The sequence below is a fragment of the Apodemus sylvaticus genome, chromosome 2 (genome assembly GCF_947179515.1).
Source record: "Apodemus sylvaticus chromosome 2, mApoSyl1.1, whole genome shotgun sequence".
In the NCBI taxonomy this organism is placed as follows: domain Eukaryota; kingdom Metazoa; phylum Chordata; class Mammalia; order Rodentia; family Muridae; genus Apodemus; species Apodemus sylvaticus.
The window spans coordinates 118,097,514-118,111,264 of record NC_067473.1 but is presented as its reverse complement, the minus strand read 5'-3'; the positions used below and the strand labels follow the sequence as shown (position 1 = coordinate 118,111,264).

General features: G+C 48.7%; 1 protein-coding gene across 3 annotated transcripts in view; it reads right to left on the bottom strand.

Moving 5' to 3' along the window:
• Positions 1–95: 95 nt before the first annotated feature.
• The window catches only part of Efcc1 (EF-hand and coiled-coil domain containing 1), a 32,861-nt gene continuing 19,205 nt past the window's right edge, over positions 96–13,751 (bottom strand). The window contains exons 4-8 of one of the 3 annotated variants that reach the window (XM_052174250.1): positions 12,886–13,027; positions 11,705–11,870; positions 10,616–10,753; positions 8,401–8,464; positions 96–7,561 (exon numbers count right to left, since the gene is read on the bottom strand). In XM_052174250.1, coding sequence (XP_052030210.1) covers positions 7,425–7,561; positions 8,401–8,464; positions 10,616–10,753; positions 11,705–11,870; positions 12,886–13,027 — 647 coding nt within the window. In that variant the 3' untranslated portion in view covers positions 96–7,424. Of the gene's footprint in view, positions 7,562–8,400; positions 8,465–10,615; positions 10,754–11,704; positions 11,871–12,885; positions 13,028–13,751 lie in introns of those variants that run through there. The other 2 variants (XM_052174251.1, XM_052174252.1) reach the window with 2 other exon arrangements.

The following is a 13,751-nucleotide window of genomic DNA, read 5'->3' as shown; positions in this document are numbered from 1 at the left end:
GAGTTAGGAATTCCATTCTGGAGGAAGAGTGGGTGTGTTACAAAGATCTCCCCTCTTGATGGGACTTAGGACTTCACTTATCAAGAACTCTTCAATCAAATAAGTACGAGGCCTTTATTAAGAAGACAGCTGTTTCCAGATGGGTCCCAGCACTGAGAGGGGGGAGTGGACACAGGCTCCCACCCCAAGCAAGAAGCTATCTGCAACCACCTCCCGATTTCCCCAGTGGAACCTCATGGACATTAACCACACTTCAGGGGAGGCTCCAGGCACGGCAGTAGATTGACAGAACAAAACAAACTCAATAGAATTCTTTGTTTGTTTGTTTTTTGGTTTTTTGAGACAGGGTTTCTCTGTGTAGCCCTGGCTGTCCTGGAACTCACTCTGTAGACCAGGCTGGCCTCAAACTCAGAAATCTGCCTGCTTCTGCCTCCCAGAGTGCTGGGATTACAGGTGTGCACCACCACCACCTGGCTCTCAATGGAAATCTTGCAGATTTTTTGTGTCAGATTGTTTTGTTTGGGCACTGTGGGTTTTGTTTGTTTTTTAGGGTTTTTTTTTTTTTTTTTTGCTTGCACATTTTGGTTTCCATTTCTGTAGGGTTTGTGTGTGTATGTTTCTTGATGTTTTTGTTGTTTGTTTTTTAAAAAAGAGAAAGAAAGGCTGTAGAGTTGGATGGGTAGGAAGGATCTTTGAAGATTCAAGAGAGGAGAAAAGCATGATCAGAATATATTGTATACATTTTTTCAAAGAAATCCTAGATTTCACATTGAAAAAGAATTTTAAAATACTTAGTAGAACTTTGGCTGATAAAATTAGTTTTTACAAGGATACTATAAAAGGGTGCAATGAGTTTAAATCAATGTTTATGTATTGCATGTGAAAAGGATTAATACATTCTTTTAGCTCTTTTTCAAAGATATGTTTAGCATAAATTGCAAGCTTTGTTTTTGTGTGTGAAAAATAGAAAACACTGGATTTACTTTTCTGAGTTACTGAATGTGAAATTCATCTGTATCTGCTTGTTTATACAGGTAAGGTTATTTTGGTGTTATTATTGTTGATTTTGTTTTTTAGACTCTCTACATTCTTTGTCTAGTTTTATTTATTGGGCCAATATAGAAATATAAATGTGCAAATATAGTTTAATTTCACCTGCTTTGAAACTCACCATGCCTCAGGCCTGGTATGCACTCAACAATACATGGTATGTAAAATAATGGGAATGTGAACTAATCTTTGGCTATATTATCATTCATACAGAGAAAACCTTGTTAATATGGGTTTAAAATCAAATTGCCCATTTAAATTTTATCAATTAAACAAAAAAGAAGACAGCTTCATTGACCAGCATAGACCAAAGAGTTCATTGGTGTGTAGTGATTCCTTGGACTCCCAGGAAGCAAAGGCAACGTTGGGTCAGGGTTCTGGGACCCACTATCCACCAACTAACTAACTTGGTTTTTATCATTTTGGGGGTTCAAATGTCGAGGGATGTTCTGTTTCAGTGGAATCGTTCCTGTATAACTACTTTTGACTCAAGGAGAGTTTCCTTGACAGCTCTCTGGAGATGTGGCTTCAGCCATCAGCTCAGCTGCACAGTGTCATCTCCCTGTGAGGTGCTTTACTCTTCCCTGGGCATCTCAGACCTTGAGTTCTGGAAAGGTCTGTGGGCTGACTGATCAAGTGGTTCGAGCCTGGTCTTTGGTCAGGCATGCTGGGCTCTGATGTTGAGCTGTGTGGAAGTGAGTAGGGTCCTCTGTGGAACCGTAATGGCCCTGGGTTACAGAAGAAGGGTTTAGGGAGCATCAACCTCGGATACCTCAAACATGAGGACCGCAGTAGTAGGCTACCTCCCCACTCGCAACCTGGTGTCAGAAAGTCCCACTACCAATCCTAGCAGGAATTTATTACCCTGAAAGTTATCAGACTTTACTCCTTGTTTGACTTATAAGGCCCCCAACCCCCTTCAACAAAGCCCCTGAATATGCAGATAAAATATCTTCCAACACCTCTAACCTAGCCAATGGTAAACAGCCACATAAATCTTGCCCCAAAGACCCTGGCCACCTCCCCAGGGGAATAAATACCCCTTCCCCCTCCAAGCAATGAACTAGTTCCCCAAAGCAGTTTTCTAGTGTGCTTATTACTTACATGAGATCCAACAGTGCACCCACATTCGCCTGTCTAAGTTTCCCTCCCTCCATCCCAGTGTGTAACCACCCTGGCTATTCTTGACCCCTTACCCCCACCCCAGGGAGAAACTGAAATAGAGCAGCAGTCCTTGTCACTGCCGAGTGGACGTGAGGCAATTCCACAGCTTTCTGATAATCATAGATGCTGCACCGGCCATGTCTCAGACCTTCGTCCAGAGAATCCCACTGTCTTCTGAGGTCATCTCATCCTGAACTTTGTACTTGGCTAGGAGAGGCAAGTATCCAGGGCATTAGGCTCAGATCCCATCCAAGTTCAAGGTCTCTCTGTACACTGGGTGAGGGACACAGTGCCTCAGGCTGTAGGCCAGTAATGCTCTGAAGGCTCAAGGAGCATTATGTACCAGCCTCACCTACGAGGCCATGGTGTCCTGGTGTCCTGCCTCCTTCCCATACCACAGTAAGTCAGCTCCACTTGGGGTAAGGTGAGCAATTCTTTCTTTTCTTTTCTTTCTTTCTTTCTTTCTTTCTTTCTTTCTTTCTTTCTTTCTTTCTTTCTTTCTTTCTTTCTTTCTTTCTTTCTTTCTTTCTTCCTTCCTTCCTTCCTTCCTTCCTTCCTTGCTTCCTTCCTTCCTTACTCCTTTCTGTTAGAGACTAAGTCTGGGTCCCGAGTGAAGGCCAATCACCTGCCAGTGAGCTGTGTCTCCAGTTTACGCTGTTGAGCGTGACTTGCTGTAGCTGCACCTCTGAGACATTTTGCTCTGTCTTGTTTATTTGCTAGCATGCTGGCAATCCTGACCTTCCAGGAGGGGATGGAAAGAAGGCCTGTTTCTGTTTTCTGGAGGAGACTTGTAAGATGACCTGTATAACCTTTTCCCTACAGTTCAGTGGTGCTGAGAAACTGTCCTGGGCCTTGTTATTTTTCTGTTTTGTTAAATTATTAACTATATTATCTAATACATATCAGATTTCTTGTATGTGGTTTTTATGTGTTTCTCAAGGAATCGGTCCCTTTTATTTTGTTCACAGGGCTTATTCATAGTCACACTTGAAATATTTCTGGTGCTGTTAAGAGCTGTCCTGCAGTGACAGCCCCTCCCTCACCTCTGGTATAGTAAGTTGCTTCCTCTGGTTTTTCTTAATTAGCCTGGTGAGAAACTTTTATTAACCAATTTCTTTAATCTTTCAAAGAATTAGCTTTGGCTTTTCTAAGGTCCTACTCTGAGTTTGATTTCTGCTCTAATTTTTATTCTATTTGTATACGTCGAATGGGGATGTACCGGTCAGGTTGGTCTTACACTTTGATTTTCATTTTATAACTTCTTGAGGTGGAGGAGTATTGATCTGTGAACGTCTCGTTTTTACTAACATCTGTGTTTCCATGCCGTGCATTTCTCTCTGAGCATTGCTGTTGCTGTGTGTCCCATACATTCCAGCAGGGGATGTCCCCATTGCCATCCAGCTAAGAGTGCTTAGTGCTTGTGGCCAGAATGTGGAGAAGGTCTGAGCTTGAAGACTGCATTTGCGCCATTGTGGGAGGAGTAGACTGTGTCCATTGGATCCATCTGCTTGCCGGTTCTGGTGTGTTCAGATTTACTGATATCAGACCTGCTGGATGCGTCCATTTCTTACAGAACAGTTGAAGTCTGCAACTACAACAGTGGACTCATAAGTTTCTTGAAAGTTTTATTGATATATTTTTCTTTGAGACAAGGTCTACGTAGAATAGGCTGACTTTGAACTCACAGAGGGCTGCCTGCCTCTGCTTCCTGAGTGTTGTGATTGGAGGCATGTACCACTATGTCTGGCTTTGTGTTAATTCTGTCTTGGGTAGTTTGTGGCTGTTGCTAGGTAGACACATTATTTTCTTAGTGAGTTGACCCCTTTGACATCAAGTGATGGCCCCTTTGACCCTGATCCTTTCCCTTGCCTTGAAGTCTGCGCTGTCTGAAGTGAACACAGTGAGTTAGACTTTCTTTTGATCACCATCAACACAGTAGTACTTGACTCTACCCACTTCACCGAATCCACATGTTTAAATCTAAAGTAGATTTCTTTTATTTGAAGAAGTTTATTTATGTTATTTCTTCATGTGCATGTGCTGGAGTGTATGTTTGTGCATCACATGTATGTCTGAAGAATCACAAGAGGGCAATTGGGTCACTTGGAAAAGGAGTTACAGGAAGTTGTGAGTGGCCTTGTGGGTGCTGGGAATTGAACCCAGGTCCTCTGCAAGAGCAGTCAGTGCTGAGCTGTCTCTCCAGCCTCCTAGAGTGGATTCTCGCAGACAACATACAGCGGGCTGGTCTGAGGATCTCTCTCTTTTGGTTGTTATAGAGACCATTGATCTTTAGGGGTGATCCTGACAAGGTGCTGATGTCTCCCTCTATAGTGCTGTTGGTTTTGATGTCTCCCTCTACAGTGCTGTTGGTTTTCAGCTCGTATTCTGCCATTTGTGGTTCTGATTAATCGTTCTCTGTAATCACACCTTCTCTCCTTTGCTGCCTCTCCCTCCCTCCCTCCCTCCCTCCTTTTCCTAGTGGCTGTTCTAACATTGCAACACCCATCCACACTAATCTAAGTCCATTTTCAACAACTGTACTGCTCCACGGGCAGCAAAGCTTCCGGGCTCCACAATAGCATGACGTCCCCAGTTCCTTCGCTGCCCTTGTGCCCATGCTGGGCACTTCGCTACGAAAGCTGAATGCAATACATGCGTCATTCTCATCAGATCATCAACGAACTGCTCTTCGTTAGGTAAGAAAGGATAAGAGAAATAAAGGATTTTTTTTCTACCTTGACTTATTCTTTCTGTTGTGGCTTTTTTTCTTTATAGGAATCAAAAATGTTTGTTTGTATAATTCCCCTTCTTCCCAAAAACTTCCTTTGTTTCTTGCAAGCCCAGATGAGTTTTGTTTGTCTGAGAATCTTCACTCCTTTGATCTGAATGGTAATTTTTCAAGACACAATGAATATTAGGCCGTTCTCTCCCCATCTCAGTGACTCACTCTCTCCTTTCTCCTGTTGTCCTTTTTGAGATGAGCTCCCACTATCTAGCTTGGGCTGGCCATCAACTCCTGATTCTCCTGCCTCAGCCTCCTGAGAGATGGAATTCCAGGTGTGCATCACCACACCTGGCATCAATGTCATTCCAGGTGTGCATCAATATCATTTTAACTTTTGTTTTGTTTTGCATATATTCTGCTTGTTCTCTTAGTCTTCTGGATCTGTGCTTTGGTGTCTGACAGGAGTGTGGGGACACTGTCACCTCTGCTTTAACTGTGTCTGTGCTCCCTGCCCTTAGTTATACATGTTGTAGTTGTCTAACACTTCTTGGCCTTTTCTGCTCTCTGTCCCTAGACTTTTCATCTCTGATGTTCAGTTCTAGAATTTTCTAGGATGTGCCCTTAGGCTCCGGGGTCCTTCCTCGTTCCTTCCATCGTCTCTGAAGTCTTTCCTCATTTGTACCATCGTCATCGTCGTCGTCTCTGATCATATGGAAGAGTTCTTTACTCTGTTCAGTTGTGGCCCTTCCTGGGGATCTGCATCCTCTGCAGGTGCTGCTCGCTTGGTCTTGCATGTAGCTAACCTCTTCCTTTAGAACTGCCTGGTAACCAGATGTTTCAAATGTCTGGTCCGATGGTTCATGACTCTCTGATACAGACAGGGATGACTGTCTCTTCAGATTGTCTTCTGCCAAAGGCTGACCCCATGTGACAGGTAAGGAATTCCAGGAGCTGAGTCTTTTGTGACATGGTAACAAAACGTGTATGTAGGAAGTGGGTGTTCTGTCATTCCAGGATTAGCTAGCTACATATGGGACTCTGGCCTGTTGTTCCAGATACCTGGGAGCCAGGAGAATAGCCTGAACCCAGGAGTTTGAGACTAGCCTAAGCAACATAGGGGGATCCTCCTCAAAGAATGCAAAACAACCAAACCCAGCGCCTGTGATCATGAATGTTTTAGTGAGTGTGACCTTGTCTCTGGTCTGCCCTCCCCTGGCTGGGACAGGCCAGCTCTGGGAACTGGGCTGCAGGAACTTTCTTTCTCCCAGTTTGTCAAGGCCTGTCAGGCTCCAGGGAAATGCTTTCTCTCGATGGCAGCTTATTGAAGAAGAACAGAATGAGGCCAAGGGTGTGCGTGGTTGGGAGCTCCTGCAATGCCTGGACATCCCAGCCTGAGAAAAACAGAAAACAAAACCCAGGATGCGGGAGTATATTCCACACTGGTCATCGTCTGCCTCCTCCTAGAAGTATTCAGTGATTTTTCTTCTATCTTTCCTGTAAGGGTCAGAGTCAAGCTCACAAAGTTAGACTTGCCAAAGTGGGGGTTTCCCTTTCCTGATCCCCTAGAGTTTTTCCTTGCACATTTGTCCACATGAAGTTCTAGTGCGCATACAGCCTGATCAAGCCTTTCTTGAGCAGGGCCAATAGAATAGGTCGGTCGGCTAGAGCAAGTGGGGCCTTGTGGGCTCAGGCTGAGCGGGGAGGATCAAACAGAGGCAGCCCCTCTGCTCAGACCAGCCTGTTTGGTGTCTGGCCTTGGGCACTGACTCTTGAAGGGGGCGGTCCTTGGTAGCATCCTGCCTTTGATCCGGCTGAGCCTTTCCTCTCTGTGCCTACCCACATCCCACCTCTCCTCTTGGATGAGGTGACAGCCCAGCTTCCACCCACAAGCTTATAGACTCTGCTGTTCCTAGTCTCAGCACTTCCTCAGGGATGGATGTGGGGATTTCCCCAGTGATTAGGTGTGTCCTGGAGGCTGGGCCGGGATCCACTCAGCAGGCATGCTGGTGGAAGAGGACAGTGCTGGGGTGGGGGAGGGGCCAAGATCTCAGGACTCTAGGGCAGAGATTCTGGAATGTACCCTGTACTGTGACCGGGATGAGAGCAACAGCCTCAGGTTCAGGCTGATCCAGCAACTTCAGACTTTCAATGTGGGAATTCTGAGAGAATATGAGAGGCTCCAGAAAGGGGTCGCGGCTAGACCCAGTTTTGGAAGGATCCTTGGCTGCCAGAGTTCTGAGGGAGGGACAAGAGTCAGACCATTTGTAGAGAGTGTTCAGATGGCAGAAGACAGTCCAGCAGTGGACAGGCTGACCATGGAGGCTGCACTGGTAGTCAGGAATACCATGGTGGCTGGTCCAGTGACAGCCAGTGCTAGTCCCACGGTGGTCAGGTTGATCATGGAGACTAGCTAGTCTGGTTGTGGCCAAGGCTGGTGTGATGATGGCAGAGATGACCACAGTGGCCCAAGGCTGGGCCAGCGCACTCAACAGGAGATGAGGAAGGGGTTCGTGTATGCAGGAGCTGTGGATGCTGGTGCTGAGGGATTTCTCTGTAGGAGTTCACAGCCAACCAAAGCTTGGTGCAAGGCGTCCAGGATGGCCAAGGTGCCACGAGTTCCCTCTGGAGAGAAGCAAAAGGTGGGGGGCAGGGTGGGTTTCAGTATCTTATCCAGTCACTTCTCTGCGCCACTTCCCAACCCTGCCCAGCGCTACCCCATACATTCCTGCTTAACTCCTAGATCAACGGTTCTCTCAACTTGTGGGCTGTGACCATCCTGCATATCAGATATCCACATCGCGATTCACAACAGTAGCAAAATTACAGTTATGAAGTAACAATGAAATAATTTTATGGCTGGGGGTCACCACAGCATGAGGAACTGTTAAAGGGTCGCAGTGTTAGGAGGGTTGAGAGCCACTGTTCTGGTTACTCCTTGCCTCCACTGATAATGGGAGGTTTAAGTTCCTGTCAGCAGTGAAGGCTCAGCTGTCTCCCCAGGAGGCCCTGTGAGGCAGGGTCCGCTGGGGGGGTGGGGGGGGTGGGGGTGGGGGGTGGGGGGTGGGTCACAGATGACGAAGTTCTGCTGCTCTCAGCTTTGCCAGTGCAGCGGGGCCACAGGGCCTTTTTAGAGGTCAGCTGTCAGAGCTAGGCACTGAGGCACTCCCCTGGATCTGGCCACAGTAGCTCAGGGAGCAGCGCCAGCCTGACCTGCAGCAGGCAAACCCAGCCTTGTCTGCTGTTCCTGTGCTGGCTTCTGGTTGTCACAGCTGCCTGTGGCCTCTGCTGCTCTGCCCCGGTGAAACAGTATGCGTTCTGAAATCTGTTTTGACTAAGGCCTGAAGGCGGTTGGGGATGGAGCAGAGCAGCCAGTCTGCAGACAAGAGCTTAGAGCAGAGCTGGCGCTCCCGGCTGGGATGCCCTCAGCTGCCATTCGTTCTCTGCCAGGCACCCTTGCCTACCCTGTGAGGGGTTCCGGTCCAGGGCATTCAGCAACATCTTCCCCAGGGCTCTTTTTGATATGTTCTTCAGGAGAGATGCGAGAGGCGGGATCAGATTGTGGCTTCCATGTCTCCACTCAGCATGCAGAGCAGAGACTCCCAGAGGCTTCTGTGCAGCTCTTTGAGCTGGTACAGTAGCCACACATCTCCTCTCCGTGCCCCACCCTCCCTTCCTGTCCCCACCCTCCCTTCTTGCCCCCACCCTCCCTTCCTGCCCCTATCCTCCCCTTTTGTCCCTCCTGTCCTCCCTCACTGCCCCTTCTGTCATCTCTTCCTGTCCCCATCCTCCCTTCCTGTCCTCTTGCCTTCCTACCTTGTACACCCTCCTGCCTCCACCCTCAAGGCTAGACACAATGGCTTTTCAGAGACTCTGAACAGGTAGGGGTGGGGTGTGCAGACTCCATTCCACCAAAGACCAGGGAAGGTGCACCTGGGCAGAATGGTGACTAAGTTCTTAAGCATTTGCTCATCTGAACCCCAGAACAAATCACTTACTATGTGCATCTAAGCAGTGGAAAAGCCAGAAAGAGGAGGCCACACCTGTAATCCTAGCGCGCAGGACCAAGATTTCTAGGCTAGCCTGGGCTACACAGTGTGTAGCCACACAGGTTGCACAGTCCTGGGTGGCTGACCTGTTCTGTTGCTAAGCTAATGGCTCTCTCCTGTGGGGTGGGTTATGGTCACAGATTGCAAGAATGCAAACTCACCTTTAACCTTAAGGTAACCAGCACAACCAATTTGCAGTTCTTTAAATTCTAGATTTGCTTATTCGTCGGTTTATTTTATTTTAGTTATTTATTATCATCGAGACAGGGTCTCACTGATAGGCCTGGCCGGCTTGGAACTCACTATGTAGATGAGGCTGGTCTTGAGTTTTCAGAGGTTGACCTGTCTCTGCTCCTCATGCGCTGAGATTAAAAGTGTGTGCTACCCCAACCAAAGAATACACATGGAGCGACCCATGGTGCTGGCCACATATGTGGCAGAGGATGGCCTTGCTGGACACCAGTGGGAGGAGAGGCCTTTGGGCCTGAGGGTGTTCAATGCCCCAGTGTAGGGGAGTGCCAGGGCAGGGGAGCACCCTCATAGAGACAGGGGGAGGGGGTTTCTGAAGGGGAGACCTGAAAAGGGGAAAACATTTGAAATGTAAATAAAGAAAATGTCTAATAAGTTAAAAAGAAAGAAAGGAAGGAAGGAAGGAAGAGGGAGAGAGAGAAAGAGGAAGAAAGAAAGAAAGAAAGGAAGGAAGGAAGGAAAGAAGGAAGGAAGGAAGGAAGGAAGGAAGGAAGGAAGGAAGGAAGGAAGGAAGGAAGGAAGGAAGGAAAAGTGTGTGCTATCATGCCTGGCTAATTTAAAAAAAATTTTTTTTTGAGGTAGATTGTGCCAGGCTGGACTCAAACTTGTGGCAATCCTCTTGTCTCATGTTCTCCAGTGCTGAGATTACAGGCACCACTGTGCCAAGTTTGTTAGCGTTTAATAATTGGTAGTCATGTTTATCTTTTAAAAACTAGTTTGTTTAATTTTATGGGTATGGTGTTTTGCTTGCATGTATGTGTGTGTGCTAGAGACTGCAGAGGCCACAAGAGGGCATCAGATTCTTTGGAACTGAGGTTACAGTTGGTTGTGAGCAGCCATGAGGGTGCTGGGAATTGAACCCTGGTCCTTTGCAAGAGCAGTAAGTGCTATTATTGTATGTGGGTGCATGTGTGTGGGCATGCATGCTGTGGCATGCACGTGGAGGTCAGAGGCCAATAGTATGTGGTTGCTTGTCTTCCTCCACCTTTTTGCTGGCTCTAGGGGTAGAAATCGGGTGGCCAGGCTTATGTGGCAAGTGTGGCTTCACCTGATGAGCCAGTCGTCTTGCTAGCCAGCTCTAAGCTATGGTTACAATTACATCAGTTTCCTCAAACGATTTGGAATATCTCCTCTTCTCTAGGTGGCCTCTCTGAGCCTCCATTCTGTGTCTGTCAGTGGAGGAGCACCTGCTGATCATGAGAACAGAGCCCTGGGCCTGCCACACAGGCTTCCCATCAGCACCTGCTCAGTCTCCCAGCCTCCCCTGCTCCCTGCAGTGCCCTCTACAGACTCTCCTTGGCCTGTCTTACCCTCACCTTGCTCTGGCTATCCCAGCTCACCCCCAGCACCTCCTTCCCTCCAGGATCCCCCAAGTTCCCACCAGGTCCCGGAGCCTTTTCAGGAGCTGCAGCACATCTACCAGCTTCTCTTCCAGCAGCGACAGCCGGACCCTCTCTGTCTCCACCATCTGCAACTCCAGCTTCAGATGCTCAGTCTCCACCATCTGCTGCAGTTCTGCCTGGGAGAAAGGGTCTCCGTGCATTCCCTATACCCCCTTCCCCAGGATGAGGGATGTTCACAGCTCCCTAGTGAGGATGCCTTCCTCCAGGACACGTTTGCAGAGATGGCCTAGTCTGACCTACATGTAAGGCAGCCATACAGATAAACTACCCTGAGGCCAGAGAAGCTAAGTGCCTGCCCTAAACTGCACAGTGAGTAGGATGGAGAGAGGGCATGCACGCTTGGCCTGTGTGATACTTTGTCTACCTTCATCCTTACCAAATACACGACCTATAGGAACCTTGCATTTCCTGTTCTCTATAAGCCACCCTGCGGCCCTTCTTCATAGGGACATGGATAGTCCTGGTTTATTGGATACTCACTGCTCAATGGGATGAAGTGTTTCCTGGTTCTAGAATCACAAACAGAGCTAGCTGAGATCTTTAAATTGTCAAAACTCCATCCTTGGGGGCTGGAGAGATGGCTCAGCAGTTAAGACCACTGACTGCTTTTCCAGAGGTCCTGAGTTCAATTCCTAGCAATCACATGGTGGCTCACAACCATCTGTAATGGGATCTGACTCCCTTTTCAGGTGTGTCTGAAGATAACTACAGTGTACTCATATACATAAAACAGAGAAGCAATTATTTTAAAAAGACTCCACCCTTGATCCCTAGACTTTTCAGTCTGTGACTCAAGGCTGAGGCTTCAGAGAGTCACAGAAAGGAAACCACCATGTTTATTATGTGTCAGGCCAGCTGTGCCTGCAGCCCACGACCCCCTCAGTTCTTATAAGCTCCTGCTTTGTAACCTAGATTATCTGGGATGGGATTCTGTAACTGGCAATTGAAGTTCCTGTTAAACTGAAATTGGAGGAAACCACACCTCCTGCGTTCTGGTCACATCTCTGTGAATGGGCTTTAAGACATCAAGTCCCTCTAGCTGTAAGACATCTTAGAGCCCTGCTGACCTGCTCCTCCTCCGGGGTCCCCGGGGTCTCTCTGCTGCAGCCCAGGGTCTGCAGCTGTTCCCCAAGCCTGGTGACATGGGTTTCCAGCTCTGGGGTGCACATGTGCTCTGCACCGTCACAGTGGCCAAAGGAAGCCTTGAGCATCTCAGATGCCTGGTCATCACACCTGTAGAAGAGGAGAGCGCATCACTGAGGGAACCCCACTGTCCTGGTGCTCCAGCCTTTGTCAGCAGATGCCTGTCTGCTCAGCATTTGCTGTGATTCCATGGCTTCTCAGAAGAACAGCAGAGGTGTCCCCTACAACCTGCCTAACACCCTCTCAGCCACCTCACTCAGTCTGCCCCAGCGAATGGTCTCCCCAGGCCCTCCGCATGCCTCAGAGCCTTTGCCTGCTCCTCCATCCTTGTCTCCAGGTCTCCTCGCACCTCCCTTATTTCCATATTCTCCCCCATACCTCCCTCCTCACAGTAGAGGCTCTAGGACAGCAGGGCAGCCCTCTGCTTCTTATTTTCTCAGGGTCTCTAATTTTGCCTGGCACACAAGTAGTTACTCAACAAGTGCGTTGTATGACCATAAGTAATGAGTGATACCACTGCCCCAGAAAGCCAGGTGTGCTTTACAATGTAATCACTGTGCTGTCCCTGAAGGCATCTTACACCCTGGCCTCAGGTCCTCATGAAGATGGTGTTACAGACCTGTTTGTACAAAGAGACTGAAGCCCAGGAAAACCAGGCAAGCTGAGATATCCATGGGTACCACACCCATTTTCATTATCCTCTAAGATGGTACAGGGATTATGCCAGTGGGTAGCTGAGAAAGAACCAGCAGCCAGGGCCAGGCTGGAGAAGAGGAGGGCTTTGAACGGTGCTCTAGGAAGTGATGGATAGCTCAAAAAACCACAGGAATGGGGCAGGTCTTGGGGGACAGCGATTGAGGGAGTGATGGCCAGTGGGAGCTAAATTCACCCACAGGCGTGAGTGAGGGGCTCCTCCTTTCATCTGTGCGCTTGGTGGGATGTATTCCCACTTCTGAGGTATGACTACCAGTCAGGGGCTAAGTGTGGCTGTGCACTACACCTGCCGGCTTCCCATAACTGAGGCGGTGTGAAGGGCCCTGCAAGGCGAGGCTGCCCTTCTGCTGCTCTGTGCTTTTTGGCCGCCCGGGGCAAGTCAGGCACTTACCTGCTCACACAGCTGGAGGGCTGCAGCAGGGGTGCCTCGCTGTGGGCCTGGGGGCGCCCTGGCTTTTCCTGCCACCTTTCTTCCTCTTCCTCCTCAGAGGCGGCCTGGCCTTCCACAGAGCGGAAGAGCTGCTCCTCCTCTGCTGGGGAAACAACATGGAGGGACTGGAGACCCAGCATGAGGACCACCCAGCCTTCCTTGGGAACATGTGTTAAGTGAGGCACTGGTGACACCGTGACACTGGCCCAGCCCCTGGGGAACTGCATGGGAGTCCCTGAGATACAGTCCCTGTTTCCTTAGGGGACATGCGCAGATGCATCTCTGGTGTCATGGTCAAGCATCAGTTCTACTTCAGGACATGTGACGTGGATTGGGGAACTGGGTAGAACTTTGTGGGATGCTGGTATTATATCACACACGACTTTCAGTTCTCAGTTTGGGGTGTCTGTGCAAGAAGAGGTGTCCAATATATAACCTGTGGTCCCCCTAATTGCTGAGCTTTGATGAACTCCATCTGGACTGGCAGAGGTGATGGTGGCTGCTCTGTCCTATTGCCCAGTCAAATTCCTTGTCCCCATTTGCAGATCAGAGACTCCTAGAGACACTGACTCTTTTGTATTCCAGCTCTGGGTACCGACCAGGCTGTAGCAACCAGAGACAGTGTTCTCCAGCCACAGTGAAGGTTCTGGAAGAGCTGGGACACCGTGCAAGCCAGTGAAGAACAATGGCCAAAATGATCTCAGATGAGGACTGGTCTTCCTGGCTTGGGGGCCAGGATATGAGTTGGAGCCAGGGCACATGTTTACTGACAGTGACTGATCTCAGGGTTGGGGGAGCAGGCCAGGCATTGGGGGTGGCCCCACATC